Source organism: Catharus ustulatus, chromosome 6 (genome assembly GCF_009819885.2).
Source record: "Catharus ustulatus isolate bCatUst1 chromosome 6, bCatUst1.pri.v2, whole genome shotgun sequence".
Lineage (NCBI taxonomy): Eukaryota > Metazoa > Chordata > Aves > Passeriformes > Turdidae > Catharus > Catharus ustulatus.
Window position 1 is genome coordinate 37,755,377 of NC_046226.1, and position 27,414 is coordinate 37,782,790.

At 40.3% G+C, this 27,414-nt stretch overlaps 1 protein-coding gene across 1 annotated transcript in view; it reads left to right on the forward strand.

The window, feature by feature from the left end:
- The window catches only part of SPTBN5 (spectrin beta, non-erythrocytic 5), an 88,900-nt gene that overhangs the window by 21,657 nt on the left and 39,829 nt on the right, over window positions 1-27,414 (forward strand). The window contains exons 20-35 of the mRNA XM_033063633.1: window positions 409-548; window positions 1,503-1,602; window positions 2,155-2,325; window positions 2,417-2,581; window positions 2,843-3,069; window positions 3,610-3,796; window positions 4,924-5,124; window positions 6,149-6,265; window positions 6,686-6,849; window positions 9,433-9,565; window positions 10,394-10,539; window positions 11,717-11,831; window positions 12,993-13,103; window positions 14,193-14,372; window positions 18,258-18,461; window positions 19,668-19,817. Of these exons, the coding sequence (XP_032919524.1) occupies window positions 409-548; window positions 1,503-1,602; window positions 2,155-2,325; window positions 2,417-2,581; window positions 2,843-3,069; window positions 3,610-3,796; window positions 4,924-5,124; window positions 6,149-6,265; window positions 6,686-6,849; window positions 9,433-9,565; window positions 10,394-10,539; window positions 11,717-11,831; window positions 12,993-13,103; window positions 14,193-14,372; window positions 18,258-18,461; window positions 19,668-19,817 (2,511 nt within the window). The remainder of the gene's footprint in view (window positions 1-408; window positions 549-1,502; window positions 1,603-2,154; window positions 2,326-2,416; window positions 2,582-2,842; window positions 3,070-3,609; window positions 3,797-4,923; window positions 5,125-6,148; window positions 6,266-6,685; window positions 6,850-9,432; window positions 9,566-10,393; window positions 10,540-11,716; window positions 11,832-12,992; window positions 13,104-14,192; window positions 14,373-18,257; window positions 18,462-19,667; window positions 19,818-27,414) is intronic.

Genomic DNA, 27,414 nt, shown 5'->3' on the forward strand with positions numbered 1-27,414 from the left:
GACAATATTCACAAAATTAGTGAAAAAGGAGGTTGTGGTCTCTCACTGCCTCTGATGTATTCAGCTGAATCCAAACCACTGATACTTCGGGATCAACTGAATGGAATGAAGTTTTACAAATTATTCTTTTGTATTGCATATCCCTAGATGGGCCAGAGTGCTGGCATAAATTTAAAATGCAGATTTTCTTAAAAGGTGAAAAGGGAACCATAATGAAAACATAGAACAGAGAAACCAGATATGATACTGCTTGTTTGTAGCCCTGAACATCCTTGGGCTCACATAAATGCTGTACTTCCTGCCTGAAAGAGAAGGAGGAAAGTAAGGTCCAATTTTTTTTTTTTTTCACTGCTATAGAAACACTATGAGCAAGAAAAGTCTTGATCAAATTTTCTTTTCCAAATGCAGGACCATGTAGATGCTGTTCGAAGCCTGCTGAAGCAGCATCAGGAATTTGAACAACTGCTGATGGCACTGAAGAGACGAGTGGAAGCACTCAATGAAAATGGGGTGAACCTGCTGGAGAGCAGGCACTTTGCATCTCATGTGTGAGTCCAAACCCATTCATTTTTTTATTTAGCTTTAATAAATGATCCAGTGTAATCAGGTGAAATTAAATTTTTTTTCTGAGGAGAAATTAGTGGATCTCTAATCCACAATTTGATGGATAAGGGAGTCAAAAGGAATTCTTTCAAAAAATTGTTTTCCTGTGCTCTTAGGACAAACGAGCTTTAGGTTAAAAGTGGTTAAAAGAATAATTTGTTTTGCACCATAAATGACATATAGTGATAAAACTTCCTTAAAGTGAACTCAGTAAGTGCCTACTGAAAAAGAATTCCTTAATTTATCTAGAAATACAGTTCGGTTTTAAAAAGCTACTGAAGACTTCACAAGCAAAACTCTTCAGGAGCAGCTCCTCCATGTTTTTGTCCAAGCTGAACTGTTACCTCTAATTCCTTTTTCTGTACTAGAGCCACTAGGACCTAAAGGGGACACCTTTGCAAACAAGAATTAGAAATAAAAGGTTAGAATGGACCTCTCAGGTCAGAAGACCATGTTCTTGTGGTGATAAGTGATGTCTTGAGCACTCCCTCCACAAATTTATAAAACTGCCCTTAAGGCTGGATTTCTTGCCAGCACTGCTACCATTAGAAAGCCATTCCAAAGCCTCATTGCACCTACACTACAGAGTTATTAGTTAATTATAATTAATGTAGCAGTACTATAGAATATTCAGGGCAGAGGGAGGTCTCAGTGTTCCAGTGTATGACTGTAATGCACTAATGTGACACAGCCATACAAGAGGAAAATCCAGAGCAGCTGGCAAGCAATAACTGCTCTCCAGGTGAGCCAAACATGGTGATGGGACAGGGCCATATATCCCTTCTTCCTGTCAGCAAAGCTATAGAAACCAAATTACATTTATATCACAGCCATGACTGCAGCATTAGCAAGGGGAACCAGTATTAGTACAGCACTGGACTTCCTGTTTTTCTTGGTAGTATTGAAGAGAGAATGGTCACTCTCCGGAGAAGGTGGGAGCAGCTGATACAAAGCAATGCCAACAGAAAACAGAGGTTGCTGGATTCCCTAAAACTACAGGTAACTGATACTGCAGATTTGGTCAGGCATCTGTGAATTTTGAATTTTACCCCTTGTCTTAATATGAGACAAAAACTCAAACTGCTGAGCATTCCTACTTCAGCTCACTTTCTCTTTGGCTGCAGAGCAGAGCTTTATTCTCCAGGGAGCAGGTGATGCATTGATGATAAAACTTAAAAAGCTATAACCATAGACTTTTTTTTTTTTTAATTTAGATTCTGAATGAAAAATATCAACATAATGCTTACTGGTTAAGTTTATTCTGCTCATTACTTACTGTTGTTCTGGTCCTTAATAACTTAGTACAGTTAACCTAAGTTTTAGCATGAAACTTAGTTTTCTATGGTGAGATACAAAGTTATACTGGAGGATTGGTCCTCTTCTGGTTAAAATATTCTATCAAAGATGCAACCTTCAATCACAGGCAACAGATTAGTAAATGTGGTAAAAAAGGGACCAAGAGATATTATGATGGCTTAAAACCTCATCTATAGTTCAAGATCATATTTCTTGATTAGTTAAATCAATTTAATCCTATTTGTTTTCTGTAAGGAGTTTAACCGTGATGCTGCTGAGCTTTTGTTATGGATGGAGGAGAAGTACAAGATTGCATCAGATGAATCCTATCGTGATCCCACAAATGTTCTACGCAAGCTGAAGTGGCATGAGGCTGCTGAGAAGGAAATGCTGGCTAATGAGGAGCACTTTACAACATTGATAAAGGTGAAGGCAGCTTTGGAGCTAAGTTTTCCATCTTGTACCAAAATTCATAGATGCTGATCTGCTTATAAAAGTATGTACTGTGTTTCTCCAGAAAGGAAATCAACTGATTCAAGACAACCATTACGCTGCAGATTCTGTCCAGGAGAAGATGTCAGAGCTTCAGAAGAAGTGGAGGGAATTGTATGGCAAGATGATAGAGAGAGGTGACAAACTGAGACAAGCAGGACAGCAGGAACAGCTCATGGAGCTGCTGCAGGTCAGGAAGTCATGAGGAACAGAGGGGAGGGATGGCCTAAAAGCCTGGTTCGTCTATTGTGTGGTCACCACATAAAAGAGAATAGTTCACTAAACAAAATATTCCCAGAAGATGTCTCTTAGAGACATCCAGCCATCATATTACCAAGAAAGGACAATTGGATTTAAAAATTGTTTCCAGGAAGCTGTCATAGGAGGGGGTGAGTGAAAGAAAATGTTGTTGAAAGGACAATATGAGTGTGCTGTAATCTTTTCCTGTCAGGATGCCAAAAAGAAGATAGAAAAAATTGAGAAAGTTCTTCAGGAATCTGAGACAGGCCATGATTTGCGCTCCAGCCGTGACCTACTCAAGCAGCACAGGCAGCTGGAAAATGAGACACGTGAGCTGGCAGAGAAAATGAATGCCATTGTATCTCATGCAAGGAAAATGGCCACCAATCACTTTGACTCCCAGAGGATTCTGGATGAAACACAGAAATATCTGAAAAGGTATGGAGTCCCTCTCATTTTTGTCTCCACCCACCTCTTGCGACAAATAACATTTTTTATTCTGCCTTCTAAAAAATTCTCTTGATTGATTAAGTTTAACCCATACTCAGGAATACTTTCTCCTCCCAGCTGGAGCACAGCTATGCTGTGATCTGCACCTACACAGATGCCTGTAGACCCACCTCAACCTTTTTGAGTGAACATTGCTCCTTGCCAGCTGCACTCCTCCTCTAGTCCCTTTCTTATCCACAGGTTGCCCACTGCTTTGTAAGAAGTACAGTGATCCAGCATTCCATAGATCACAGAACAGGCCTAGGACTTTAAAGTGTAAATAATGTTTTCTCTGCTAACATTTAGTGTTATCATATAAGTCTGCTTGCCAAGGGATCCTTGTACATGCAGCCAGTACTAACCATTGAAATTTAATCGCAAAGAAGTGTCCAGTGTTTTGAAATCTTCATGATAGTGTTGTAGCCTAATTCCCTTGGCAGAATGAGGATAAAGCTTTATTCTAACATATATTTAATGGATGACCCCTAGGTTTGAGTCTTTGCAAGCACCTCTTTATGAGAGGCGTAAGTTGCTGGAAGCTGCTGTGGATCTTTATGAGTTCTACCATTCTCATGACATGGAATTGAACTGGATCAATGAGCGCCTGCCTATTGCCCATTCCACCAACTGCGGCAAGTCCTTGGATGTGGCTCAGAACCTGTTGCAAAAGCACAAGGTAACTGCTTTAATCAAGTGCTTTACAGCATAGCGACGCATTGCACTTCGCCTCAGCAAACCTGCACCTGCCCCTGCACAGTCAAAGCTTCCAATGAGTGCATCCACTGATCCCAGCTCTAGTCCAGCTAAAACAGTTCAGTGGATCGACACAAATCAGCAGAGGGGTGATGATGTCCAGAACAAATACAACATTCCTGTGAGAACTGCAAAATTTGTAATATTATGGAGTATTACTGAGAAATTGCATAGATCTTCCCATTAAAAAAGGATTAAAAACTAGTGTATTTGACACTAAATAGAAAAAAAAGAGTAAACCAAGTAAAACTATTGTAGTTTCATGCTTTTGACTTCATTATACATTTAGTCTTGAAGTTTGGATTTTCTTGGAGAGCATATAACAGGCATTCAACAATTACCTTAAATCTCTATTGATTTTTAAATGGTCTGAACAAGCTTCAGATACTGCATTTATAAGGACAAGTTAATACCGACTTCTGGGGAGTTTGATTCTCTGCAGCAGTTCCTCACAGCCAGGGGGGCACCTCAGCTGTGCTGCACCACAAGCAGCGCTGGGTTTTGCAGCACCTTAATAGCAAGTTTCATGTTACAAGTTACAAGACCAGTGAGGAGGATTTATGGAGCAGTAGTCCAATAGTTCTCATGGTACTGATGGCAATGTCTCTCTCTGCATCATCCTCCAGCCCCTTCATCATCTTGGATACCTTAATTCTCCATCACCAGCTCAGTGTTTTCTCTGATTCCCCCAGCTTTGTGTCTCATCCTGTAATCTGCTGCATCTCCCAAACATCCCTGGCTGCTGGACAGGAGAAGGGGCAGGAGAAAGGACTTTGGTGTAGGGAAGTTCAGGGATGTGTGCTGCTTCCTTACACACCCTTCCCTCCTCTCTGGATGGCAGCACCAAGAGCAGAGCATTCTGTGGGTGGGGCTGGCACCAGTGACCGAGGCTGCAGCTGTGGTAGAAACAAGACAGTCCTGGTGTCCACTGGCTGTACTCTGCCCACTGTCACCAGCTGCCAGTTTTGCTTAGGGCTAGGAGCACATAGAATTTACTTGTCCTCACATATCTTCATTTATTCCTATTTTTTTCTTTTATCTCATTTCCAGGAACTGCAGGCAGAAGTGAATGCCCACAAACAGCAAGTCCAGCGGGTCCTGGATAAAGGAAAGACAATGATTGTAAACCAGCACCCATCAGCTCAGAAAATAAGTGAGAAATGCCAGGAGCTTGTGACTGCCTGGCAGGGCTTGGAGAAGTCCTGTGAGGAAAGGATGAAGCAGCTGCAGCATTCAGTTGGCTTCCAGGAGGTACAAATTACAGCAAAGAGCTTACACGGGAGCTTCTTTAGACAAAGAAGAGGACCAAAGTGTTAAAGTGAATAAAAAACCAGCTTTGCTGGGACTGGTATTCTCTTCAGCTGCTCGAGGCCAGGCTCATGGGATTGGAGGGCTGGATTGCATAGTTGAATGCAGCCCCCAGTCTCGACCTGCTGCTCTACAGCCTTCCCTTGGGTTCTGTACCCATCCTGTATGGCTGTGTACAGAGCACACTTTTCTCCCGGTGTCTCCTTTCTCTGTGTCTTTACACAGTCTCAGGCTTTGACTTATTAATGTAATAGATCTTCAGCTGGCCATTCATACTGGAGAGTTATGACATGGAAATGAGAAAAGAGGGGATTTCTTGTGCTATCCGTCCTTTACCTGTTACACACAACAATTTTCCAGGCAATAAAATGATACTGAGGAACAGATAACATTCATTCACTTACAGAGCAAGTTAGGAATTTTGGCTTTATTCTTTTCTATAGACTCCTGGACCTTCATTCTTAGCCTGTTAAAAAAAACTAAAAAAACTAAAAAAAAATTGCATGCAAATATTTATATTGATAATCCAAATTTTTCTGTCATCATTGTTATTCAGATAGCACATACATTTTTGTAGACATGAACATTTGTATGGAGTTCACAGGCCCAGCTAAAGAATGTTCCCTGAGGTATTTGATCATCTGGCCATTATTTCCTCGTTATATGAAAACACTTGCCAGTACTGTAGACTTTATGAAGCCTGATTTTTATAGTGATTTGAACTGCTCACGCAGAGGAAGTAGAAATTTTCCACTGATGATATACACTGAGTTATCCTGGATTGAAGTCTTCCATCTGTGACCCTTTCATTATTTTATGATTTCACAGAGAACAGTGGATTAAATATTTAATAAAACATTACAGTAGGCCTCACAGTGCACCATCTATTTAGGATTTATTAGGTAAAAAAAAAATGTCATTAATGTTTTGAAAGTTGAAGCTCACTTGTTTTCTCTTTAACTGATAGTTCTTAATGACTACTTCAGACCTGGAGGCTTGGATAGCAGAGAAATATCCATTTGTGACGAGCAAGGACTACGGTAAAGACGAAGATGGAACACTGAAACTCATCAAGAAACATAAGGTCTTTCTCTGCTTAAATTCTGCAGGCTAGCCTGATCTTTGGTCTCTCTGCAGTCATAAAATTGTTTGTCTCATTGGTAGTTGAGTTTGGCCCAGACATCTACAAGATTTTGCATTGACATATGACATCTACATATGGTTAGATTGATAGAAGGGATCAGTTTACTAACCTGGCTGGTAAAATGTAGTTTGGGTAAAAAGGAGAATGGTGAATATTCTCATACTCTTCTGAAGCCAAGACTATCTGTTTTCAGTTTCAACAGATGCATGCAGAAGCCTTGTAATTTTTTCCTAAAATCAATGATACAGATAAAGTGTTAATCCAGGAATTATTTCTTTTTCAATCACTACACCCTTGGCTGTTCACAAAGATAGACTCTCTCGGACAACTGACTCTCAATTCACTACTTTTCTTTGTCAGGCGCTGGAGCATGAGATTGCCATTTACCAAGATTTGTTGAAAGAACTGAGTGAAAGTGTCCAAACTCTTCCTCTTGTGGACTCCACCCAGTATATTGAGGTTGATGCACCAAAGGAACAAGTTCATTCAAGACTCCAGGAGTTACAGGAGCTAGCAGCAGCAAGGTATAAACCAGAACTCCCCCTTGGATCCTAGATTAGATTCAAAGCCCACTGAAATCAATAAAGGATATCTCCAGTTGCTTCACTGGAATTTATATTTATTATATTATAAAAAAACCTATTAATTATAATTAAAATGTTGCTGCTATTAATTTTATTTTACTTGTATGATTTTATAATTAAATTATGTTATCTCCTTTTTTAAAATTATATTTAGGAAATTTCTTGTTTCTGTATTGTAGTTCTTTGCATTTATGAGCTTTTAATTTTACTAAATAAGACGTCTACAATTTATTCAAGGAGTTTTGCTGCATATTAAGGATTTGATACCTATAAATTTCATCATCCTGTAAAATGACTTGGGGTGCCAGATCCTGACTTGCATTTGTGGTATTTAGAATCTGCTATCAATAGGAAAAAATATTTTTAGGATGTTCCCTTAATATTACTTGAAAATTACTTGATTTTTACATACTGTAAAGGAGACAATAATGGACACACTTATTTATATGCCCAGTGACTGTGCTAATACAAGAAGGCTTTTATTCTTCAATTAATAATTTACATTTAATTTCACTTTCTGTTATTATTACAGCAAGATATTTATAACAGGATGGTTGACTTGAACAAAGAGTTTTAACACTTCTAGTTTGTTTTCAGAAAGGAAAAAATGTCTGAATTACAGTAATTTCACGAATACAAGCCGCACCAATTTGACTAAGATTTTGCTCCTAAACCGGAAATGCGGCTAATAATCAGGAGCGGCTAATACAACCTCAGAAGTGCCTGCCAGAGTGCTGAGCCGAGCAGCTGCAAAGTCGGCATTTTGCGATTGTTACAAATCGCTACTTTGTTGCACTGCGGGTGGAGCCTGGCTCCCTGTAGGCAGCACGGGGGGCGGGGAGAGAGGCGGGAGAGCTCTCTTTCCTCCTCTGCCACAGCCCAGGGGAGAGACGGGGGGGGGGGGGCGCACTGCCATTGCTGCAGCCCGGGGAGGAGAGGGGGGACCCGGGCCGCCCCTACCGCGGCCCGGGGAGGGGGGGGGAAGCCCGCGCCGCCATTGCCGCGGCCCGGGGAGGGGGGGGGAAGCCCGCGCCGCCATTGCTGCGGCCCGGGGAGGGGGGGGAAGCCCGCGCCGCCATTGCTGCGGCTCGGGGAGCCGACAGGGTGCTTTGTCCGCGCCCGCCGCCGGCGCCACGGGCGCGGGAAAGCTCCGTCCCCGCCCGCCGCCGCTGCCGTAGGAGCAGGGGAAGCTCCGTCCCTGCCTGCCACCGCAGGGCAGCGCCGACCCGGGGTGACCGAGCCCAGTGGCAGCGGCGGCCAGCCCCGAGCTGCAGCACCAGGCTGGGCCACCTGGCCCCGTCAGCAGCCCCTAGTGGGCCGAGCCTGCACAGCCTTAACTCAGCCAGTAAACCCTGCCCTCCCGCGGTTCTGTTACTAATTGCACGCGGGTCCTCGCTGCGAACGACAAAGCGGCTTATATTCGGGTGCGGCTTATCTATGGACAAAAACCGAAATATTTGCCAACACCCAGAGATGCGGCTTATACTCAGTGCGGCTTGTATTCGTGAATTTACTGTACTTAGATTTTTCCCCCACAAAAATTTCACTCAGAAAAGGAAGAGGGCTCTGCAAGTAGAATAGCAAATAAATTAATCTGAATACTAGAATAATTAAACCTAAAGAAAATGCTGGTATTTTACCTTTCATTTTTAATCTTGTTTACAGATGAAAAAGTAAAAGCATCTATAGAAAAACCTGTGAATGAAAAGTTCAGAAAAATAAATAATCTAGAAATATCAAAACACTTCTGTGTGTTGAACACAGAAATGTTTTGTTTTCATTCTAAATGTTAACCTGGGTCTTGTGGTGCCTTATTGGTGCTCTGGTTTGCGCCTCTGCTCTGAATTCTCCTTGGACTGGACTCCTAACAAGTTACATCTCTTGTAATGAACATTTGTGACTCAAACTGGGAAGCCAGGTTCTTCTTTCCTGGAATCTTTGCACAATGGCAGGCTAGCAGATGGAAAACTGATGTTTTGTTGGTTTTTTTTTTTTTTTTTTGCTGTCACATGTCTGGCTGAATTATAAAATAATCTAGACCATTGGAAATATGTGACAAGTTGGAGCAATTCTGCCAAACAGGCAATATGAGAATTACATCCAAAGGCTGTCATAGCATCTGCTTTCCTGGTGCTCAGGAAATATTTCCTTCTCTTTTTCACAAGCAATTCAATTATCTTTAGCATGACAGATTAGGACAGATCAGGAAAAAAATAAAGGGTATTCTTTTTCATGGGAAGAAAAAAACCAGCAAAAGCAGTAACAACAAACCCCAACCAAAATCAAAAACAGCCGAGAAAGAGTTCAGATAGGCACAGTGCTCTTCTGGGAAATTCAACTAATGAGATGAGCATGACCTGGCTGACAACTGTCATCCTACAATCATAATTTCCAAATCTCAGAAATAGTCAACTCTTTCATTACAGAGAATGAGTCTTGATGCTGAAAGGTTTTGAGGATTCATTGGAAGAAAGTTAACTGATCGCCCTTCTCTTACATTATCTTGCCTCCTTCCCCCAACAGAGGGAAGAAGCTCGATGAAACTCTTGTCTTGCATGAGTTTCTACGAGAATATGAAGAACTGGAAGACTGGATCACTCAACAGAAACAAACAGCCAGCTCTGAAGACTATGGAAATGATTATGAACATGTTTTGGTGAGTTTTTTGGGTAACATAAAAAAATCAAATAAATTTTATGTAGTGAGACTGTAAACAGATCCTAAGGTTGTCCTTGAAAACTTATAAGACAGAGTAAGAAATAAGTATAAATAACTGGAAGATGGGAAGAGAAAAGGGTGAAGTGGATAGGAAATTGAAGGACAGACATCATTGCATCCTGTTACCATGGGGGCTGAGCTGCCTGAAACAACTGCATGCCAAAATGTCTACACCTTCAGAGTGTAGCAAATCTTTTCTATTTTTGGTAAGTAGATAATTCAGTATGGTATCCATTTAGGGTTTTTACTTTTATTTTTCTTTTTTTTTTTTCCTTCTTTTGGTTGCTAATGCACAGACCTCTCTAGGTATACCTCTCCACTTGGCATAGAAACCAATCTAATGTCAGCCTGATACAAATCACTAACCATTCAAAATCTTCATTTTTATAATTTATTTCAAAATAGCTTGTCCTAATCCTTAAAATCAGACTACATTGTCTATTTACAGTACTGCATACACATTTGCATTCATTAAGTAAAACCACATCATTTTATAATTGAAATTCATTGTACATAGCATGTTTGTTTCTATCCCCAGTAATAATGTTTCTGCCTCCCTTCTGCATCACAAACCTCTTGTTTAGCTAAAAGTTTGAAGCTCCTCATGGTCTTTGAAGGTAGAATCCAGTCATTCTCTGAAGTTTCTCCATCTCTTAGTATTATCAGCTTATTAGCTGTCTTTTGGCTGTGTTCTGATAGGTGAGCAGGTATGTTTGGAAAAAGAGCACTCAAAAGGGGTTTTCTCCTTATTGTTTCCCTTCTAAAGCAACTTTGTGCCAAATATGAGACATTCCGACGCCAGTTGGAAGCAGCTGGGAAAAGAGTTGTGGCTTTCCAGGAGCTGGCAGACAACTTGCTGAACCAGGGGTATTCTGAGTCCTGGGAAATTCGACAGATGCAGAAACAGCTAAGGTAGGAGCCTTGTACTTTGTCCTTTCCATTTGCTCTCCAGGAGGAGGAAGTAACAAGAAACTAGGAAAAGATAAAGCATGTCCTCCTGATTCTCTAATTGCAAACTGTGTGGTTTGCTCACTAATGCAGAGTTGCTTCCAGCCACATTTAGAAATAAACATCATCTACTTGCTGTTTTGGCTTCTTCTAAATTGCTTTGGAGGTGCTTTACAAGGTGAACTTCCTTTGCCCTTTGGAATGGGATCACCAGCTGAAAGACTCGAGTTTAGATGCTTTTTATAGCTTATTATTTTCAAGTTTGAATCCCATGACTGTTCTGCAGAATAGCATTAAGATGCTCTGAGCTTCTTAGTTCTGGCATCAGTCCAAACTGGCCCAAAGGAGAAGTGTGTCTGCAGGCAGCTGTGGTCACCACAATATAAGAAAGACATTAAGCTATTAGAGAGTGCCCAAAGAAGGGCCACAAGGATGGTGAAGGGTCTCAAGAGGAAACCATGTGAGGAGTGGCTGAGGTTACTTGGTCTGCTCAGCCTGGAGAAGAGTGAGGGGAGACCTCACTGCAGCCTACAACTTTCTTGTGAGAGGAAAAGGAGGAGTAGATATTGATCTCTTCTCTGTGGTAACCAGTGATAGGACCAAGGGAATGGCCTGAAGTTGTGTCAGGGGAGGTTTAGATTGGATATTAGGAAAAGGTTTTTCAGCCAGAGGGTGGTTGGGCACTGGAACAGGCTCCCCAGAGAAAAGGTCACAGCACCAGCCTGACAGAGTTCAAGAAGTGTTTGGACAAGGCTATGAAACACATGGGTGGGATTTTTGGGGTGTTCTGTGCAGGGCCAGGAGTTGGACTTCAATGATTCCTCTGGGTCCCCTCCAACTCAGGATATTCTATGATTCTATGATTCAGTCCTCCAAACACCGTATATAAAACCTGAAAAATGCAGTTGAGGAGGGAACTCTTAAATAGGACCATTTCTTTAAGTTCCTGGGGCAGGCAGGAGGGCAGAGTAGCGTAAGAGACATGCTGCCATTCAGAGAATCACTCCAACAGAATTTAAAGGCAATAACCAAAAACTAAGCAAGAACAGGTTTTGCTTTCAGTCTTTTTTTCAGATTGTTGGTCTCCTTTATTCCTAGTTTAAATGCTTTACATGGTTCTTTTCCCCATTCTTCCTTGAAGGAACTCTTGGGAGGAGCTGTTGGAAATGACCAGGTTACGAGGTGAGCGGCTGAGAGATGCTGAGGCGGTTCACAAATGTTACCAAGATCTGACAGATGCTCTGGCCCATATGGAGGTAAAAATTAATAGGAAAATCTCATCTAATGGAAACCTTATTTCAGCTTTTTCTATGGAATGTTCTTATGATTCTTACTGCTGACTTCAAAAAAATTTTCAGTGAGAAGCCAATGGGTTACTCATAGCATTAAAAAAATCCTCGGTAATCCCCAGACACTTGACTGGTTACCTTACGAGAACCATTAGTGAAACCAAGAGGAGCTGGAGTTGGTGATCGGAGGGAAAAGCTGAGATGATCAGGGCTTGAAACAAGGTGCCTCACAGTGCAGTGCATACAGTGATGTTGTTTGCAGTCATCAGGCTTCAGAAACTACTGCCTTTCCATGGTGGTTCTTTGTACTCTGTTGTAGTTTTTTGTGTGCTGAAGAACTCTCCTGTGAAAAAGGCATTTGTTTGGATTACAGTGACCATTAGCCTGGAAGATTGTCAGACAATCATGTGACCTGATGTGAGAAGCTGAGCCAAAAATCTTTTCCTCTCATTCTAGTGCCCAGTACTGGCAATAATTTCAAACAGTCCCAGCATGAAAACTAGGGGAAGAAGTCCCCCCAAAAAACCTTCAACCTTCTGTTTTGTCTGAACATCCTGAAGAATTTCACAGAGAAACCAGATCCTTGTCGTAATGAGAGGTGTGGTTTCCCTAACGCAGATGTTTACAGGAGGCAGCGATCCAAGGGGTTCCACTGTTTGCAAGGCAACAGGGTTTTGTTTGGTTACATGTGATGAATTTTCTTTTTGTTTGTACTGGCAGAGGCTGCCCTATTCAACCATGTTATTCCTGTTTTCTCCTCTTGTCATGAAGAGAAAATCAAACATAATATTTCACCATTTACCAGCTGGGATTTTCAGAACCTGGTGCTTATTTAACTTCAATGATGAAGTAGTTAATGCTGAGACAGTGATGAGTAAGGGTTCAGAAACACTTCACAGAGCAGCTGTGACACAAACCTTCATTTCTAACAGTCCTTTTGAATAGTTTAGCCATTAAGATATTTAGAAGTGAGTTGCTAGGAGAGGTTTTTCTGGCTTCCTTTTAGCTATCATAGTTGAGTAACTGAAAATGTCCTCAAGTACCCATTAATTACTTCATGTAGGGTTGTAGTGAATTTTGCTTGGAAGTGGGAAAAAACCAAAGCTTTCTCTGATTTCTTCCTTCTAGGAGAAGTCCAAAAGTATTCCAGATGATGTTGCTAAGGACATGAGAGGTGTGCAAACCCAGCTCCGGAACCACGTGGCCTTGGAGCACGAGCTCTCTGGGAATGAGCAGCAGGTAATGATAGTCATTTGTGGCCTTCCACGTGTAGCCAAAGTTCAAGTTTCCAAGATAAGTATAATAATAATTTGGTATTTTGAACCAAATTATCACCGACTCTCACAGAAAGCTTTGAAATCTCTAGGGATTTTCCTTATTTTTCTGTGGTTTTGTAATATATTCAAGATCTGATGGCAGTGATAAAGTAGGTAATTAAAATTTTTCAAATAAGGCACATACTGTAATTACTACAGACTATTGAAGTGATTCACAGTGGTGTTTTTGATCGTGGTTTGAAATGTAGGACTATGCCAGGCTTTGTGATATGCTTATTGTCTTCTTCAAAGTGTTCCAAGTGATTGCAAGGAAAAATGCAGAATGAATTTTATGTGCAGAGAAAATTAATATTGGTACAAATCGGGCTGTGAGAAAAAAGGATGGGGCTCACAATACAAATATGTAAAATTTTAGTTCATGAGAACAGCTACCTTGTATATGTGAAACTTGACTGACTTCAACAAACCAATAAAACGAATGAGTTTTTCACTCCTTTGTTTAATACATGTAATAGTATACAATAGTATATACAGTGTAAATCACGAGTTATACTGAGATTGCTGAAGTTATCCCAGCATTACGTATCAGTGGCATCAAATATTTGGGCCTTGGGGCAGTAACATTAGAATTGATCCCGTCAGCTTCTCATTACTTTTAAGGGTTAAAAAGCATGAGACATGCATGAAGATACTGTAGCCACAGTTAAGCTATATGTTCAATGAGAATAAAAGGAATGATTGGCTATTACTTGTATTATAATAGCAATTATAATACTACTTTCATTATTCATATAATAAATGGTATAATAAAAAGGGAAAACAAAATCTGCCTCTGAAAAATCACTGTTGTGATGAGCCTTGGCAAACACTGGATGTCACTATTACTCCATATTACATTATAGAAGTTTTTGTTTCATATGAGAAAAGTTAAATCAGGAAATACTGTTTGAATTGTATTTTCATGTACAAAATAGATAGCCCATATGAGAACTTTCCTAATATTAGCATGATGCTCTCGTTCTTACCCTCTTCCTTCATGCCCTGTGTCCAGCTGCAGGAGCTGATCCACTCTGCAGATCACGTGCTGCCCCACTGCTCCAAGAAGCAGGTGGAAGACCTGAAAGCCAAGCAGCAGGCCATAGTGACCAACTGGAAGGCCCTGAAGTCCAAGGTGGAACAGCGCAGGAGGCTCCTGGAACGAGCCTACAAGCTTTATGAATTTCAGGCACATGTAAGCACTTTGTCCCTTCTTCCCTCACTGCCTGGGGGAAGGTTGCCTGCAGTGGGTGGGAACCAGAGGTGCACTTCCAAGTTGGAAAAAGCTGCAAGTGCTCTCTGTGTCATCAATCAAGGATTTAGTGCTATTATATATTTAGAACAATGTTAGAGGATAAGGATCTTTTTTCTAGGATAAGGATATTTTACTTTCAGTAAGAACAGAAGCTTCCATCCAGAGATGCAAGGAATAATAGCCAGCTGTCAGAAGCAGTCACTGCTTTGCAGGAGTAGCAGTAATCTTTTCAAAGACTTTGCAGTTTCCACTGAGTAAGAGTGACAAAAAGAGCTCTTACTCTCCCATTTATAAAGCATAAAAGTTTGCTCTCTCTCTCTCAGAGCATGCAATAACCCTTGGTTAACTTACCTCATGGAATGTATCAAACACAACTCACTGATTTTTGCACTAACCTCTCAATCTGCTCAAACAGTGACAGGGATATATCAGCATAACATCATAACCAGCAATGCACAGTAGCTTTGTCTCCAAAGAACTCAGCTGGTCACTGAGCTGTGATTTGCCATGGAACACTTTGCAAACGTCAGCAGTCTCAGTGAAGGCACTTACTTGAGCTACACCACTGCAGATCTGTAGATTATTGCTGCAAGCACTGCAGGTGCTAAACCAGCAAGAGTATCTCCTTACTTCATGAAGAGAGTTGCTAATGTAGATTTCAAGAACACATTTACATTCTTTTATTCTTGAACTGTTCCAAGTGTAACTATTGTGTCAATTCGAGATACCTCTGGTAGTTCACATTCTGTTTCCATTTTTAGTAAGAAGCAGAGCATGTCCAGAGTATGTTTACCTGGAAAAAACTTGCTGCAAGTTTGTCTTAGGGTTGTGATCTGGGATCAAGACCACAACAGAGTGTACATGGTTCTTTTTTTTTTTAGCATAAGAGGCATTGGTACATTCAATTAATCCACTTGAAGTCTCTTGTAAGTGTTTAAATCAGTATTACCTGTCATAGTTTATGAAAAGAAGTATTATGTAGTTAGAGATAAAGGATTTTTATGGCAGTGTGGAGTTTTTGAGGGTTTTCTTGCTTTGTTTCTTAACTGTTACAAGTTCCATTATCATGTGCAGAAGTGTTGATGGGGAAAATTAGTGTGATTCTACTGACGTAAGTGAAAAGTTCATTTGCCCACTGTCTTTCTAACAGTATCTAGGACTGATAGGAAGAACAAGAATGTATTAGAATGTATTAGAATGTATTCTTCTATCATATATTAGTTGTTTTGGTGGATTTGACCATTAAGATGTAGTCACTCAGAGCTCACTTCTTTATTGATTTACATCATAGCTTACATCATAAATGTAGATTTTTTACTTCAGATAGAAAATTTTAAGTTGTCCCCTTCCTGTAGGAGTGTTATTTTAATTTTTATTGCTGGAATGATTAAAACACCTCTGGTTTTAATTTTGTCTGAAATGTGTGATACATCCTGGGATGTGAATGACAAATCTATAGCTCATTTTTTGTTCTGCCAGTGTGTCCTTTGATCTTCATGACTCTTAACATCATAAAACAAAATGACAAAGCCATGTGAGCATATTCCCAGCAATGTCTCTAGATGGGACTATACCTCAGGCAATTCCCTGTGTCTTTGATGTCAGGTTGATGGAAAAAGTATTCCCAATCCTCTCAATTTTCACCTCCTTTCCTGACAATAATTCCTGAAGAAGTAAAGAGCAGGTTCTGCAATTTTGTAAGCTTGTCTTCCTGCCCAGATGGTACAAGGCAGGATCATGCAGACATGGCTAATAACTGTAAGAATTTCAGAAACTCTAGAGTAGGTTCAGAGAGTTTTTCTGCAAAATATCACCCAAACTGCTGAATGCAGAGGCAACTTTGCTACCTTTCCTCTTCAACTGTGCCAAGAGGTGCACAAACTTAATGTTAGTCAAAGCTGTTCAGAGTACTTTTTTCATTATATTCTTCCTATGGAGTCCTCAGGGCATTTTCATTAAAAAAATTCTGCTCAGATTAACTGAAACAAACAAACAAAAAACTCAATTTCCATAAAATGAGAATTCTGTACAATCATCTACTGAATCTCCTTACACCCTATCAAGTGTGATTTAATGTGATTAAATAGCAGAGCAGGGCCTAAGTGACAACACACAGCACAGCAGAGGGCTTCAAATCTTCCATGGAACTTTGGAAGATGAGTGTAGACACAGACTCAAAGTATTTCTGAGTGATCTGAGGTTCTTATTCTGAAATTTGTGCTAGGACCTGCATGATCAGAGTCAGGCTTTGCTTAGGAACTTCCTGCAGACTGATGCCTGCTCTATCCTTAAATACTGCTGGTAGTGGCAGTCCAGTAACCTCTTATTTGGTCTTGACTTGTTCCATTGCATTATATATCCTGAGGTTATGGATTTTTTTCCTAAAGCTTAGCTCAAAATCTCTGGGAGTTTTAGACATTTCCAGTGCCAAGTGCAATGTCAGTGTCTGCAGTGACATCCAGCTGTGTGAATCAATTAGTTCTACAAATGGAAATTATGCCAACACATGTGCACTACCATGGGCCCCTTCAAAAGGACCACAGTGGTTTTAGAGTCATTTAGTAGCTGTGTTCGCTGGCTTTAAAAAACCAGCAGTCTTGGCTTTAAAGGATAAACCAGGACCCCAAATTGTCCAGTTTCAATTCTGTGGTGCTTTTTTGAATTATTTTTTCCTGGCTGCCTTTATAAGGTTTTGATGATATGAACAAAAATCTATGAGTAAGATGGAGCAGCCAAGAATCTATTTCCATTACATAGTTTCCTTCAGTGAAAAAGCCAGCAACCATTTAAGAGAGAAAATTTTTCATTTTCTACCTCTAAAAGAGAATTTTTCTTCAGCACTTACTATAAGTAATAGTATTTTAAAATATATTTTATAAACCTGAAAGACCATTTACTACCTAAAAATTGAATCAACTAATCCAGACATAGCTAAACTATAACAAAATTAAAGCATTTGCAATCCGTTGTACATCACTCCCAGTCCTCGTTTTTTACCAACTGACACATAAGAGAAAAACTCTTACTGCAGATTCAAATAAGATGCCTAAAGTAAGTTACTGTTGAAGGTATAGAATCAAATGGAGAAGAAAGACAAAAAGAGAACATAAAATTATTTTTACTTGCAGTTTTCTTCAATCAAAGATAAAACATAATCCTCAGGGATTTGTTTTAGCAATTTCAGGCTCATAGTTGCTTCAGATATTTTAAGTTATTGCAAATATATTTATTGGTTCATCAGATTTTGAAAGCGAACTAGCATGACATACTTGCTCCTCCCAATCTCTGTCCTATAGTTCCACAAACCAGCAGCTGAATCTGTATACCTGATATGCTTATGCAATTTTTTCTGACTTGTGATTTACCCTTTTCCCACTTCTATTAGAGAGCATTTGCTTTTTCACCTGAAAAGTCACACTCTTATTTTAGAGTATGTGCATAACCTAATTTTCCTATAGGCTTGTATTAGCCAAAGCTTTCACAGAAATGTAGGATGATGATGATTTATCCTTTATGAAGGAATAACATCAGAAAATACTTTAAGAAAGATGGACTAAAGGGCAATAAATGATATCCTGCTGTCACTGATGTGATATGACACTTTGATGATGATTATGATACAACAAACCATGTAATACAGTATATAGGAATTCCCTCAGTTGTTTTATCCACCCTTATAAAATTCATAGAAGTACTGCAAGCACTAATTAAGTGTTTTATTTATCTATTATTTTATTACCTGTTATTCACTAAAGCTGAAGAGTCAGACTAAGATTTTCCTGCCTACTAAACTAACCTCAATTTACATATTTTCTTGGGTTCCAGGTGTGGGACTATTTCTTATGGACAGCAGAAATAATAAGGGAAATGAGAGCCAAGGAGTCAATTCGAAACATATCCACTAGCAGCCTGAGACTCACCCAGCATCAACAGCTACTGGCAGAGATTGAAGCACGAGAAGAGAAGTACAGTCATGTTGTGCAGCTGGGACAGTCCCTCTTGCAAGATGAGGAAATGCCATCAAAAGAGGTAATTGAAACTCCTCTAAGTTCAGTCATACGTATTCAGCGCTGGACCCCAGTGTAACTGCCATTCTATATTGTGTCACACTGTGAGATACAAAAACATGCATACACTCGCTTGACACTAATTTGCCTCAGTATGTTACCTATCTTGGGCACAAAAACATCTGTTCCATTTCTAACTTCAGCAGCAGATGTGCAGAGGCATCTCCTGAAGGTCCCCTGCAGCAAAGCTGGACTTTTTCAAGAAGTTCACCAAGTTCTGAGCCATGGAGTTAATTCTACCAACTTCCAAAACTGGATTTTCACACAAATGCTACAGTTCATATTACAGTGGTATATCCACACCAGAACAGTCTGGACTAAAACCTGTCAACCAAAGAATGAAAACACTCAAACATATGAGAGAGTTTAAAGATCGATTGAAACATTTTCTGTAGTAAAGAATTACACTAGTAAAATAAACCCCCTGAAAATGAAAGATTTAAATCAAAATGTCAGTTTACTCAAGACAAATAGCTTCTAAGATTCTCACAGCATTTATTTATGTTCCAGTACCTACCAATTCATTTCTCCCCTGATATATCATTAACATGTCTCTTGAATACCTTCAGAAACATGCAGAGTTTGTGCAAGTTACTCTCCCATCTCACCAAGCTATTTCCTGAAAATTTGCTGAATATTGCAGTGTATGACTATGGTAACTAGAAATCTTACTGACTGTAAAGTCCTTTGCCCGTAGAAAAAGATAGGAAAAAGTTGTTTATACAAGGCCTGTGGATATAAAATGTTTGAAAGCTGAAGTTATATGAAGTCTAACCTTGTGGCATGAATTCACTAACTAGAAGAATATGCAATGTTGATAGTTTATATTTTAGTATCTGTCACATAAAAATTTGAAGTGCTATAATAGCACTGTTAATGCTTAAAGACAATGAAGAGAAGTCACACTTGCAAAACAGTTACCTTTCCTTACTCTTGGTTTGGACTGTAAATGCTGTAAGAAGCACTTCTCCGTTGCAGAAATGAGGCACCTCTGATTATCTCTCTGTCCAAAAAGTAGTGCTAGAACTTGTTCTACTTTTTTTTCTGTTTAATAATTTTGTTGCAATTTAAAGGGATTATTCACCACTCTAATCCTTTCTTCTCTCAATTTACCCGGCTCATGGGACATAAACACCCACACAAGTTTTTAATTGGAAATTTTGTTCAGATTCAGCAGAAGCTACAGGCTTTGTTGGAAGAGAAGAAAAATGTATATGATGCATGGAGACAGAAGAAGGAGTGGCTGGAGAAAATACACCAGGAACAAATGTTCTACAAGGATTGGGATCACCTTGACATGCTCCTGAACTCACAGGAGGTGAGCAAATTATAAACTTGAAATAAGCAGTTAAAACTCTTCAAGCATGTAAACTCTTTCAAACTAAAAAGGGCACTACTGTTCTCTACAACTTGAAATCCTTGTGCCTGTGTGCAGACAAAACAGTCTCTTTTATTGGTGTTGTTTGTGTTGTGGTATCACTCAGAGACTGTAGCAATGTGCAAGAAACTCTCCCTTCTGATGGGGCTTAGGTGTGGAACAGAAACAAAGAGATGATCCTTGTCTGGAAGATAATTCACTGCAAATATACATAAGAGGGAACATACAAGCATCACAACAGAAGAGGGAGACAAGAGTCCAGTATTAGTCCACTTTACAAACAGATCTCAGCATGTCAGCTGCTCAACCACTGGCAAATTTTGTAGGATTCAATGGGAAAAAAAATTGTAAAGAGTGTTTGAAGGGAATTTACTTTGCAGGAATTGCTGGAATTCTCACCTCAGGCTGGGAGGTAAGCTGGGAAAATGCAACTAGTGGAAAATGGATGTCAGCAGTGTGAGTTCATACAGGAAAGTGAATTTACTTCTCAGTTCTGCAAGGGCATTGATAGGAGCATGTAGAACAAAGAAAGAAATTTTAAGGAGTACTAACTTCTGTTTGATGCAGTTGAGAAAAACAAGCTAGTGAAAAAGGCTCACTCATGAAAAATGAGGGTAGATATAATCAATGCAAAGAGACAGAAGGATGTTCATATTATCAGCATTTTGCAGCTCTTGAAATAGATTTTTTTTCACCATTATTGAATTCTATTTTGTCTTTCTTGCACTTTCTTTGATTCATGTAACTATTTTAAAAGGTTCCAGTTCAAGGTCTGGCATTTCCTATTACCAAACAGAGTGCAGTCACTCTGCAAATTTATTAATTGATAGATGGCTGCAATTGTTCTGAGACTTGGCATGCAAACCACATCAATGGGTTGCAGGTTGCCAAACTGAAGGATTGACACAGCTCTGGAGGAGGTTGCACCTCTGGGTCATTTTTCATGAAGGAAAAATAATTCTTAATTCTCTGAGACCACTGACAATAAAATATAATGGCTCTCTTTTTGCACTGAGCTCTGTTTGCCACTGGCACAAAATCCTTTTGGAAACTGACTCTGAGTGGTGCCATGCAGTGATACTTTACCCTTTGTGGCACATGGGCCTGGAGCTTTCTGCTACTCCTTCCTTGAAGGAAATGCATGTCTGCATAATTCCTTATACCTGGTTCTTTTGATAAGTGTGACCTGCATTCTGAAGTTTGTGACATGAAGCAGAGAGTTTCACCTAGGTTCAGGTTTCTGGAGTAAAATATTACATATTTCTGCCCACTATTTGTGGCTAATGTAGCAAATGACATGATTTACATTATATGTGTTTCAATTCCCTACCAAGCAGTGGTACATCATTGTTAAGCTCCTGCATAGGAGCTTATCAGGGAAAATGTAAACTTCACAAAAGTTTGGCCACTGTATTTTTTCTCTATTAAATCAATATCAGCCAACACAGAGAAGCACTATCACTACAGCATCTGCTTTCCTCTGTGTAATGCAGAGGTAAATGGGCAGGAAGCTACTGTGGTTGGTGGTTCTTTTGCCCCTCAGTTGCAAGTCCTGGTTGCAAAAGTCTGAAAAGGTAATGCACCTGGCATTTCTGGTATGGCCCCAGCACTTTCTCTACAGGTAAATGGCACTTCATATTACTTGTTTGTTCCGATGAATTTGCCCTTGCCATAGGCTGTGACGTAGACTGCCGCAGGTGGATGTTCAGCAAGGCTGGGTAAATTCTCCTGGCGGGATCAGAAACCCCAAGTTTCTTCAGCCAAAGCAAAGCCTGAGAATGAAGATTGTGACCTTGAGGACCACGAAGCACAGTTCTGCTATCAGAATTTTTTTCCCATAGTATCCTCTCCCTGAACTTCCAGGGACTCTGGTGCTCAGTTTTCCTCACTGACCCCAAGCATGCAGAAGGTGGAACAATGAAGTGTGGATACTCGACTGTCCCTTCCAGCAGCTCTTCACACAGACCACACCTTACAGTCAAGCTGTCTTTTGCAGCTGCCACCATCTGCCATGTAGATCAGAATAAACGATTTGACCATGGAGTGATGTTCCTTAGTCACTACTTGTATTTCACTTTTCTGCAGTTGAAGAACTCTTGAAAGAGAAATCTATTCCTTTTGGATTGAGCTCTGTTGCTACTATATAGAGTTAAAATGTGCCTGCGTAGTGATACAGACAAGCAGGATGATAGGAAAGCAATTTTTTCAAACATGTTTTTAAAAAAACTCAGCCAGGGCGTCAGCTGAAAACTCTCAAACCATTTTCCCAATGGGAATTTCATCATTTGCTGCTTCAGAGAGGACAAAAGGAAACCCACATTCAAAAAGAATTCCTATCAGGCAAACAAATAGAAGCAATCTCTCCACCCGTTGTGTTTCTTCTGACTTTCGCATTTGAGTCAAGGCACAGTTGTGTGTGTTTCAGTTCTCATGTCTGAAAAATGTCTGTGTAAGGAAGCATGTCATAATTTTTCAATCCTATTTTGCCTTCATATGCCATAGACCAGAAGCAAGAAAGGGGAAGGAAGACAGTAACAGAGAAGTATTTTAAATTAAGAACTACTACTGAGAATTGCTCTTTCATTTGCTGTCTGTGCCACTGTGACAGGTTTGACTTTAAGCCAGCATCTTATATTACATCCAAGTTACTTAAGCCTTCAAAGGATTTCTGCAGAGTATCGTCTACTATTGTTCTGTGCTAAAGAAAATAGAGCACATGTGAAGAAAATTAGGCAAACATCTAACTTTTTAATTTTTTTAATGAATTCAGTTGTGCCATAAAATGGAACTTCTGCAGGAATCTCTTGTAAGAGCTGCAAACTGAGATCTCATCATGCAGAGTGCAGACAATTAACAGCTGAAAAAGGGAAAGAAGGATAAAATCATTTTTGCTTTGAACAGAAACTGTGTCCAATACTCCCTGCTCTGTTCTGATCTTTTCACAGCAGCAGATCCATTGCTCAGGTTAGCTGCTTTTCTTTTTTCCACAGATGAAATAACAACAAGTTTGCAGGCTGTCTCTGGCAGGCACTTTTGGCTCCCTCCTACTCTGTCTGCAGTCTCACTGTCAGAACACTCAGGGAGCAGAGCCGTATGCTCCATAATTTATCTTTCAGCCCATCCCACACTCATATCGCTTTGCAGACATGACAAGAGGTGGTAGCAGTTTTAGAAGAGCTGAGACTTTTTTATTTTGAATGTGGATTTTTTTTTTTTGTTCGTATTTTTCTTCCTGGAGAATGTTTATTCATCTCTCATTCCTTTGCTTCAGAGGAAGAATGGAAATTTCCAGTGCCAAAGGAAAAAGGATTAGGACTTGGTTTTAAGCACAGGGGGAAAGGCAAGCTCTGTGGCTTTGAATTTTGCATCATTTAGGGACTAAGCTTCAGAATGTCATACAGGGACCTTCACTGCAAACCTTCGTCTGCAATCTACGTCTCCACCGTGGAAGTGCTGCTCTCTTCCTGTAGAACGACCCCACCTCCTCCTTCTGAATCTGCTGTGCAGGACAGGCCTTTTCAAAAGATGCCAGTGCCAGCTTGGCATCCTCCCGCTGGTCAATCGGTTGCTCCAGCAAATGCCATCTCACCACCCAGCAGTGTGTCTTACTGCTCAAGGCTAGATGTCACCCTGGCACACGCAGACCAGAGCAAAGGTCTGGGGAGTGCTGGTCACTGTGTCGGCTCTTCTGATGAGATGTCCACGTGTTCCAGCGCTTGCAAGGATCCTCGGGGCCATGGAAATGAGAGGTCTGGCACTCAGCCAACATCTGCATCTTACAAGCAATATGCAAAAAGAGAAAAAAGTGTTCATCGTATTTCCCCTGGAAAAAGTGATCCCTTGAAGCTTGCTCTATCTTTGCCCTCAGATCTTCTTTCCTGCCAAGCTCCATCAAGCTGGACATCACGCCTAAATGTTGATCTGTCTGCTATTCCAGCTGCTTCTGTGCCCCACAGCAAAAAAAATCTGCATGCATCCCTGGAACCTTGTGTCTCACTGCCACCCCAACAAGGCTGTAGCCAGTGCAATGTCCAAATGTCAGACCTCCACACTTCAATGAAGCTTTACATTTCAACATGCAGCGTGATGATAAAGCCTTTTCGAGCAGGTTCCCATGGAAGCAGTCATGCTCATTCAAGTCTGCTCATGCCACAATTAGAGAAGGTGCCTGAAACTCCCTCTCGTCTTCCAACACGATCCCAGAAACCAAAACAAGGTTTTCCTTCAGGTGGGTCGCCAGCCCTTCAAATCACAAGATTTCATGTGACTTCCTCCAAGTATCCTGGCCTTCCCCAGCAGACTTTATCCAGAGATATATGGCTGTCCCCAGCTGTGCTGACTGGAAGAGAAAATTCAGCTAGCAGGAATGAGATCATGACCAAGGATTTAAGTCCAGAGCTGATTGTCTTTCAGAATTACCCCTCGTCTAGGCCAGAGTTTAGGAAGACTCCCTGTGATGGTCTAACACCTGCTCACCACAAGGTTTCCAAAATCACCTTGATACTTGCCACTCCTTGGCCTGCTATGCCTATTCAGGTGATAAGAGAATTTAGAAGAAGCCCAAATCCAACAATCTTTATCAAAACACATGATTCAGATAGAGCTGGTCCACCCTTTCACCCTGTGGAGATTGGGGCTGGCCTCTCTCTATCAGCAAACCCTGTTTACTGCTCAGAATTGCTTTCCAGCCATTGGACAAGATCTGGTTTGAAGCCATCCCAGGAAACATACACTATAAAAAGTGTATGCCCTGACAAGCTTGTGACAAGCATACCAGCTCGCAGCACAGCTTCAGCTCACAGAGACACAGAGCGCCCAGGGTGTCCATCCATCGCCGTCAACATTGCATCCTTTGGGTCTGGAAGAAGAGTGGTGAAGATTTGCATTCCATTCTAGGAACAGAATTTGCAAACAGAAGATCTAAGCTGTGTCTAACCAAGCCATATGGATTTCTTTTTATGTGTACCCTGCCATGTTCCAGCTCCCTAGAGAAGACTTGCAAGACAATGAGAAAACTACTTGTGTTCTACTGTCACCATCAGCCACAGCTTGATCCATGCCCAGTGAAGATAAGGACTCTGCTCCAATGGAACACTTCACAAGAGTTTCTTTTTAACCATTAGAGCATGTTGTTAATACAGCGTGCAACAGCTTACAGACTTTGCATGGTTGGGCCATAGTGCTCAGCACTTTGAAGATTCAAGACTTCAGAGCCAAGAGCTGGCTTTCTTCTCTGCTAGGCTGGACTTGATGATCTCAAGGGTCTTTTCCAACCTAGTAAATTCTGTGATTCTGTAGTGAGTCTGGCACCTGGAAAAAATCCTCAGTGTAGTTTTTCATAGTTCTTTTCTGTTTAACTGTTTTCATTTCCTTACTTGTCAAATTATGCTATATTTCTAAATGGTTTAATTCCTGGGTTTTTAACTTTGAAAGTAAGGCTGGTTTTCAAAAGCCAAAGTATTTGAGTATGTAGGAAGAAATCACTTTTTTCCCTTCTTAGAAAAGGAGAGGTACTGCCCTTTCCTGAGGGAAACAAAGGTAATTTAATGTCCACAGCGTGTCAATTTGGATATCCCAGCAGTTTCTAGCAGTGAAACTATGGGGAGCTTCAGAGGAATTTAGTCTACTTTCAGACAGATGTTTCATAAGTAAATATTTAAATGCTGATGTTGTAAGGGTGTAAGATTCTGGTCTAACACCTAATACTTACAGGGTAGGGATCAATACTGCGAATTTTGAAGAAGGAGGAAATAGGTGTGAGGGAGCAACTGTAGCAGTTATCAGAAAAACACCAGTTTTAGCTCTGTGTTTTTCCCAGATATATATTTCCAATATCGGATAACTATATTCTTATGCCAAGGAGACAGCATGAGTATGGGGGAGGGAAGAAAATTCTAAATGCATTCAACATTATAATTTTGCATATAAATGGTGTGGACAGATACCAATAATAGAGTGATGTCAGTATGACAGAAAAAATGTATGTTTTGTTTTTATAAGCAACTTCATTGTGTTTTATTCCTCTTGTGGCTATAGTATGATATCTTGTTATAACTTTAACTGAAATTAAGTGTAGTAAAACATTTTTGTGAATCTCATATATTCATGGTATCAAGAACATTTATTTACTTCGCTAAAGCAAATTTTGGGTTTTTTCTTTAATTCTCTTTAGTATTTAGTTTTGTCAGCATTAAATCAAACTTTATTCTTCTCTGTCTCAGCAGTTAGTTTGGACTTGATTACATGCTTTAAGTGAAGGTTTTTGAAACTGGGAATAATTAAGGCTTTTAGTACAGGGTCAGAGCAGAAAGATTTTCTGTGGTGTTTCAGTAATCTCAGCAGCAAGCCCATGGCAGGCAGTGAGGGGTAAAATCTGTGGAGCTTGTTATACTTGGAAGAGCAAAAGAAGAAGAAGAAGGAAGTGGATTTGCACAAATACCTAAAATATATTTTATTCTAGAGAAATAAAAGCTGCTCTTCTTGGAATACAAATTTCTTTTGGGGCTGTGTCATTTTCCAGTCCGGATAAATGTGAAGTTGTGGCATCCAGAGAACATAGTTATGATAATGACTAAAATGTTTCATTCAGTATTTCTTCAAAAGCTGGAGCTGGCAGATGCTGCCAGGTAACTGTGTAAACAGTATTGGTGTATTTAAAATTTTTTTTTTCTTAATTGGACTTTGCTTTTCATTCTGCATTTACTTGGTCTTTCTGGCAGCTATGCAAGGAACTCAGAAATAAGGAAAAACTCCAGTTCAGTAGAGTTTCATAGAAACCTCTGTTTCTATGATTTACATTGTTAGTAACTTGAAAATTTATTCCAGAAAAATCTCAGCAATCTCAAAAAACATTTTGTGGTTTTAAGCATCTTTGGAAGTCTTCACTTGAAAAGGAATCTTTTTTATAGCCAGTGTCCAAGTCTTATACCTGCTGCACTCTATGGGATACCCTGGTAGGTTACCTGAGGAGAGCTATGCAGTGTTTTGTATTGGAAATCAATGTGTCTCATTCAAAGCAGAGGTTAGGAGACCTGTCTAAAAGTGTTCTTGGCCAGAGCTGTGGGAGCCAATTTTTATTCTGCTTTCAGACTGGTATAACAATTGCTTAAAATGGCTCTGATTACAGCAATGGTTGTCGTAGGATTTCTGTGTAAAAGACAAATGGAAATTTTTACCTCATCAGCTCTCCAGACAGCAGCACTGTTGGTGCTACAGGGGCTGCTCTCCTCTGAGCACATTGCCATTGCCTCCTGCCATTGCCTCCTGCCTCCCCCTTCCCCAGCAATTTTCTTTCTGGGCACCGGTTTTCCTACTCAGTGTCAAAATCTTGGTTGCAAAGAGCACTTGCACAGACTTCTACTTGGAGGACTTAGTCCAAAGCTTTCAATAGTTAGGAGGAACTTTTTCCCATTGCTGTAACATCCTAAGGAATTGAGTTTTGAATGCCCAGTGTCATTTGTGCTCAGTGGATTTCAGTGGGAGCTCTCCAGTGGCAGCTGCTTATGAGACACCACCCCTCTTTCTCTGAGGAAAATAA